At 43.4% G+C, this 7144-nt stretch overlaps 1 protein-coding gene across 1 annotated transcript; it reads left to right on the top strand.

The window, feature by feature from the left end:
• Positions 1–6917, top strand: LOC102005034 (cyclin-dependent kinase inhibitor 2A-like). The gene is made up of 3 exons (XM_005401166.2): positions 1–132; positions 2956–3260; positions 6683–6917. The coding sequence occupies exons 1-2, from the start codon at positions 7–9 to the stop codon at positions 3217–3219; spliced, it is 390 nt and encodes a 129-aa protein (XP_005401223.1). The 5' UTR covers positions 1–6; the 3' UTR covers positions 3220–3260; positions 6683–6917.
• The last annotated feature ends 227 nt before the right edge of the window (positions 6918–7144 follow it).

The following is a 7144-nucleotide window of genomic DNA, read 5'->3' on the forward strand; positions in this document are numbered from 1 at the left end:
AGCAGCATGGACCCGGCGGGCGAAAGGCTGGCCACGGCCGCGGCGCGGGGCCGGGCCCAGGAGGTGCGGGAGCTGCTGGAGGCGGGGGCGCCGCCCAACGCCCCGAACCGTTTCGGCCGGAGACCGATTCAGGTAGGAAAGCCGGGCCTCGCGGGCAGAGCACGGCTCGGGGCTCTGCGGGCCAGGCTGGCAGAGCACTCGGAACCGCACAGCTTTCATTCAACGAAAGGTGGCATTTCCTGGGCAGTCGTCAGGTTTGCAATCGAAGCCCCTCTCCCGGCCACGGTGGCGATTCCCGAAGCCCAGGGGTGCGGTTTCCGGACGCAGTGCGTTGGGGGGGAGTCGCTCGCCTCGAGTTTGGGGCTCGCTCTTCACCACATGCCGGTCTGGGTGAAAACGCGAGTTTAAAAAGCGTTGTAAAAATGATTTGCTGGGAATGCAAAGGCTAAAAAAAAAAAAAAAAAAAAAAAAAAGAAAAGAAAAGATCAGAAAAAAAAAAAAAAAAAAAAAAAAAGGATTTGCCGGGACTACTTTGCTGATTCACAGTGCCCTGAATAGATGGGGTTTATCTTCCTTGCTAATGGGGATTTTCGTTGGAAATCTACTGCTGTATATGTTGGCTTAGATATCTATTAAAATTATTCACAAGCAACTACATATGGCTTATTTTTTATTTTCACCAAGTAGGAAATCGTATGCATGTTGTAGGAATTTGAAAAATAAAGACCAACATGAAGAAAAACATTAGTGTGATCTCATTTAGTTACTGTTTTGAGGCCACTTCCTATTCTTGATATTTTACTTATTTGGTATAAATTAACTTATTTGTGATAGAGTTTTCAATTCCTCATTATTGAAAAGTGTCATTTCTTTCCTCTGCCCTCCAGTTGGGTGTGGAAAACTACTAGAATTTTGGGGGGTTTTGCCTCCATTAACTTCCTGCATTTCAAGATGAAAAAACGAATTCACCTCGGCAGTTACCACCCAAGTTTTATTCCCAGTGGTGACCATTACTTCTGATTCTATAAAAGAAAATTCATATGAAACAAATCCACATTGCAAAAACTCCCCATAACCAGACAAAGGAAAATAACTACTTGAAACTTCACAAACTGCACCAGTGACTTCCCTGAAACTATGCAACTACGCAACATAGAGTAAATTTTACAGACTTGAAAGTGCAGATATGAAAATACAATGAAAATGTTTTAAAACTTGAGATTATTTGACAGTTGAAGTGAGAGACGTCTTGAGGCTAGAGAGATTAGGTAGTTATATCGGATGAGCAGGAGTCCATGAAATATACTGCATGCATTGGTCATAATTTAACATCCCTAAAATTTTGCCAGGGTCTTGGAGTTTGGCTTTGGAGCCCTACAGTATAATAGAAGAGACATTATTTAATTAACTTCAAAAAATGAAAAACAATTCTAAAATTAGTTTTGACAGTGATTTAGTAGAAAAAAAGAAGACATAGGGTTTTTTTAGATCTTTAACCAAATTGGTGTTTAATACAGGAATACTGGATTTATAGAAAAAAATGAAAATACAAAGCTCAAACTAACTTCTTATTAAATTGATTTAGACATCCTCTAAATATTCATTTTCTTTTTGCTTAAGATTACTGTTATTTAAATATTTAAATATGGGATACTTTTCTTCAGCTTTTTCATCTCATAAAGAGAGTGAAAAACATTTCAGATCAGTTTAATGCCCAGGATGGAGGTCTTCATCCCAGGCAAAGGACAGTGTACCACAATATTTTTTTTTCTTTTTATCTATAGCTATAATGTAGTTCACTTGCATTTTCTCCTACTCCTTTTGAATGCTAAATTAGTTTCATTTTCTTCAGGGCACGATTGAACAGCCATGGTACAATTTATGATAGTTCCCTCACTTAGGAAAATCAAGTAATTCTTTTAGTTGCTACAGAATGTAACTAAAAATAAGTAACTCCTCTTTAGCCAGCCACCATCCCAGGGCAAACATAGCCAAACAATGGGTGCCTGCCCTAAAAAGAATCAGCTACCACCATCACTCACCACACAGCACCCACAGTGCAAGAATGCACAGATTGTAGATACCATCTAAACCGTCCTTTCTGAGAGTGGTTTTATTCCACAGATGATGTAGGAATTAAGAGTTGAACATTTCCTGTTTAAGGAACTCTCAGATCATAAATTTAGGAAGTGTTTTAGTTTCCTGTTGCTGCTGTAACAAATTATCACAAATTTAGTGGATACAACATGCACAAAATTACCATTCTATAGTTTAGAAGTCTAAAATGAGTCCACAGAGCTTCTTTTCTTTGTGATGGCCCAGGATGGTAACACAGTTATAGCTTTTGAGAATTAGGACACTAATATCTTTTTGGGAGGGCATTATGACTTGGGTAACAGTATTAAGTCAAGAACAACAAGGAATTTTAGGACTAACTGGACAAGCCTCATTTTGTATTAAAATAAGTTGAAGTTTTAACATTCTAGTAAGAAAAGAGTAACAAAGTTTTGTGGCACTTAATGTTCAAAAAAAATTTTAACAGTTACCATGTCTGGGTTTTATAGCAGTGAACTACCCAAAATATCTCTGCCTAACATAATTTTATCTCAAAATGAGGATAAATACAGAAATTTAGTTTGTAGTAAAAGCCAGTTTATTGTACATCCCTTTGCCTTTCTGCGTGCCTCTACTCGTAGCTAGAGATCGACAACCTGTTAGCTAATACAGTGGAATTGAATGTGCAGGAGAAATGGAATGGGTAGAACTGGAGAAGGGTGGTGGTACTGGATGCAGATGAGAGTACTTGCATCCAGTATTTACATCCTGTAGCTTGTAGGGTTGTCTGAAGCAAGGGATGGGAGGGTGGGTGGGTGGGTGGTGAAGCTTCATAAACAGGGTTTCTTTCCATCGGTCCAGCCCAGCGCTGACTACTCTGCACCCTTCGCCCTTCGGCAGGTCATGATGATGGGCAGCGCCCAAGTGGCTACACTGCTGCTGCTCCACGGAGCGGACCCCAACTGCGCTGACCCAGCCACCCTGGCACGACCGGTGCATGATGCGGCACGGGAGGGCTTCCTGGACACGGTGGTGGCGTTGCACCAAGCTGGGGCCCGGCTGGACGTGCGTGATGCCTGGGGCCGCTTGCCTGTGGACCTGGCTGAAGAGCAGGGCCACCTCGACGTTGCTCAGTATCTGCGCAACGTTTCAGGGGATGTGTGAGCAACAGCTCCACCCATGCAGTCGCCCCGCATGGTCACCAGGTAAGGACGGGTGATTCAGGGATTTGAAGCCGGAGAATTCTGAAGCTCAACTGAACTTTGGAGGGCAAAGTTGAGGCTGGAGAGCAGGATCTCTAGGTTTGCTTTACCTCACTTGAGGGTCAACCGGAGTTTGCCTCAGCGAGGCAGCAGAGATGAGGCGTGACTGAAATATATGGTGAATGTTTACATAAAAAATCATTACAGTAAAAGACACATGACCGTTAAGCCCCCTCAGAACACTCCTCCCCACGTCAGACACACTTGTCTCATCTTGTACTTGCCACTTTCTAAAGCAGTTCTGGAAGTCCTCTTTCACAAATGTCTTTACCAGATGCCTTTAAAAAATACCATCCAACAGGAAGACAGACCCTTAAAACACTGCAGTGTGTCCTCATCCCCCTTACTCATCTTTTCCGGCACCATGTGGCGTTCAGCTCTTCCCCAAAGTCAAAATAACCACAAAAGATAAACGTCCCAATCGAATCACCAAGGTAAGTAGCCAAGACAGAGCAATTTAGACACACGAAAGACTGACTGCTTCAGAAAGTGGCAAGAATGATGGGATATTGTGCTCCAAGCAAGGAAGAGGATTTTGAGGAGAATTAATGTGTCTTTCACTGTAGTAAAATTTTTTAAAGCTCAAAAACTTACCATATTGTTTGGTCATACCACGTATAACCCGAAGACCCAGCACACATGAAAATCCATCCCATAAATCCTGCTGCTGCCAATTGCCCGAACAACTCAACCTCCCCCAGTGCCAGACCCTGAAGGCCTTGCCTCGGAGGCTTAGGGACGTGAGGACTAGTAATCCTTCTTGCTCCTCTAAACTAGCCGGTCACTTTTTCACCGGCCTCACTTACACACCTATGTTGTTGGGCCAGCCCCACAATTTCCAGTGTCTGTGTGCCAGGAATGATCTGGAGATCTCGCTGTCTCAGATCTTCTGCACTACTTCAGGAAATCTGATCCTCCGCCTTAGTCCGTGGAGTTTCCTATTGGTACCTGCAATGGAGATAGAGACCCTTACTCTGTCTTCGCTTAAGCTGTCCGTTTCTTCAAAAGATCTCTGAGCAAAAAGAATAAGTCCTTTTTGATTTTCCCTTCGGCAACCTCAAAGCCCCTCCCCCATGCCTTCCTGTTTCATCCCATCCCCCCATTCCTACACCTGTCTGCTTGTGTGCCAAATTTATTCTGATTTTTGTTGGAAGGAAAATATATGTGAAGCAATACAGAAGGATAATACGAATATTTAAGGTCAACTTCAGCTTCGAAGATCCTGAAATCTGTCCTGTTTTGCCTCAGAACTGGGACACAGCGGAGCCTGGCAGGACAGGGTGGAAAACTTAGCTCTAGGCCTTCCATTGGGAGATGCTGTGAACACAAAGCTGCAGGGCGCGAAGGAGGGGGACCTTGGTCTGAAGAAGGGCGCACCTTCCTCCACTGTAGCTTACAGAGCTGAGGTGCAGTCAGAAAGGGGAGGAGCCAAGGAGGCAAGAAGCAGGCTGTGGAATTGGACCAAATGAAGGAGTTCAGTGACCCACAGTGAACAAGCCTGCGATATTTATCCCAGACGTGTGACTTTATCTTTTTTCTTCATCCCTTCCCTCCTCCTTCCCTCACTCTTTTCCTTTCTCCTTCCATCCCTGCATCTCTTCCTCCCTTCTCTCATCCTCTTTTTTTCTTCCAATCCATTGTCTCTAACTACAGTTACAGTATCATTGGGACTTGCATTTGGGGTCCCCTATGGATACAAAATTCCTCAGATGCTCAAGTCTCTTATAATAAAATAGCATAGTATTTGCATCATTATTTTGTGCTGTTGGGATGCAATTCGGGGCTCCAGAATGCCAGACAAGCCCTCTACCACTGAGGTATACCCCCTCCCTCTTCCCAAAGCCCCTAAGGATTGAACCCTGGCCCTTTGCACTGAGCTGCATCCATAAATTAGATTAGATTAGATTAGATTACATAGATGATAGATAGATGATTGATAGACAGATAGATGCAAATGTATAAAATTTGAGACAGGGTCTCACAATATTGCCTCTGCTGGGCTCCAGCTTAGAACCCTCATGCTTCAGCTTCCCAAAGTACTGAGATTATAGGAATGGGCCAGAACCCTGGGTTTGCTGGTGTACTTTAAACCATCTCTAGATTACCTGTAATACCTAACACAATGTAATCGCTATGTTGTTGCTATAGTGCATTGTTTAGGGATTAATGAGACGAAAAAACTGCACATGAGGATGGAAACATAGCAGACCTAACTACATTTTCTATGGAGAATTAGTTGAATCCACAGATAGAAAACCCATGGGTACTGTAATCCCCCTGGCTGGTGCTGAGGACTGGCATGACTCTATCACTGAGTTACATCTCCAGGCTTATGGTAATTCTTTACTTAAAATGCTATTATGTGCTCAGTCCTGGTTTAGCTGCTGAGGGCACAAAGGTGAGCAAGACAGAATAGAAGTCCTATCCTCCTAGTGCGTACATTCTGAGAGATAGACGTTAAGCAAGATAAAATGTATTTTCTTTTTTAACACATTTCCTTTAGAGTTTGTAAAACCAATGCAAGTGGTAAGTGTGAATAGGGAGAAAATTAAACAGTGATTGGAGAACCTTACAGACAACAAGAAGGTAATCACTGAGGGCAGAGTCTCAGGTGCAAGGACTGTGACATGGTTGTGAAACCAGATCATGTAGGACCTTGTAGATTAGGTTGATAATTGCTCAGTTGCCCAGGTGTGTATCCAACTCAGCTTCCCCAAAGGAATTTTTAAAAATATTGTAGAAATTACAGGAAGGTTTCAAACCATAGCACAAATCTACAGGGGGTGCTTTCTCTTTTGTGACTCTCTGTTACCCCAACCACATGCTTTTTTGACTTTATTATTGTAGATTAAAAAAGCATCCATTCCAGTCTGGGAATGACAGGAAACCATTAGCAATTGGTGGGGGGGGGGAGGGCACAAAACAGCTGGAACCAAGCTTCTCACGGTGTCTGTCAGTACCAGACAAAGAGACACCCTTTGGTCAGGAGCTCCTGCCTCTTCACCAGGAAGAGATGCCTGGGGACACTGAAAGGTGAGCTGACATTTTCATGGCCAGCTCATGGTGTTTCGTTGGGCAAACACTTGGTATTCATTATAAACATTTTCCTCTTGCAACCCATGGGGTCACAAGGCTGATCTGGATCCTGGAGGAGTGGCAGTGCAGTGAGGACTGACAGGTTTTAGAACTGATGGGCAGATTCCGTGCCCAGCGTAGATGAATGCACAGAAAGGTGTACATGCAGGTGAAGCCATGCAGGTGAGACCTGGTCTCTAAGCGCATGAATTCCCAGTGGAGGGGAGGAAGGGATGGGCAGCAAATCTTCGATTTCTGGTCTCTAACAACTGTTTTCTTTCTGTCCTCAGCAAACAGGAAGAATCTGGTCATCAATTGGGAAAGTCAAAAGAAAATAAGAATGTCTTCCGCCTACCCAATTCTTGCCTCCTTTTTTAGTTCTATTTTGAAAAAAAAAATGACCATTTTTTAAAATGCGGAGCTGGAGATGTAACTCAGTGGCAGAGTGATTGCCTAGCATTTCAGGAAGCCCTAGGTTCATTCCCAGCCCCACCAAAATCAAATAAATAAACATAAAAAATTAAACTGAGAACTGCTTTTTTACATTGATCTGCCTTGCCACTACCCTAAGTGTCCATTTCTGCCTCCATTTTTTTGGTGGGGGACCACAACAAATATACATATTTTTGTATTGGGGAGTAGAAAAGAAAACAGCCCCCATACTGGGCCCTATTCAGTAGCAGCTTATTGTTCCATAAGGTTAAGACTTAGAGGCAATGAAACTTGTTGGGAAAACTTCACGCGTAGTTGCC

This window comes from Chinchilla lanigera, unplaced genomic scaffold (assembly GCF_000276665.1).
Source record: "Chinchilla lanigera isolate Chin_1 unplaced genomic scaffold, ChiLan1.0 scaffold00071, whole genome shotgun sequence".
In the NCBI taxonomy this organism is placed as follows: domain Eukaryota; kingdom Metazoa; phylum Chordata; class Mammalia; order Rodentia; family Chinchillidae; genus Chinchilla; species Chinchilla lanigera.

Excerpts from the sequence above, each read along its gene's own strand:
- LOC102005034 (XM_005401166.2), top strand. The coding sequence starts at position 7 with ATGGACCCGGCGGGCGAAAGGCTGGCCACGGCCGCGGCGCGGGGCCGG. Across the intron at positions 133-2,955 it reads TCGGCCGGAGACCGATTCAG|GTCATGATGATGGGCAGCGC; the intron begins GTAGGAAAGCCG and ends GCCCTTCGGCAG.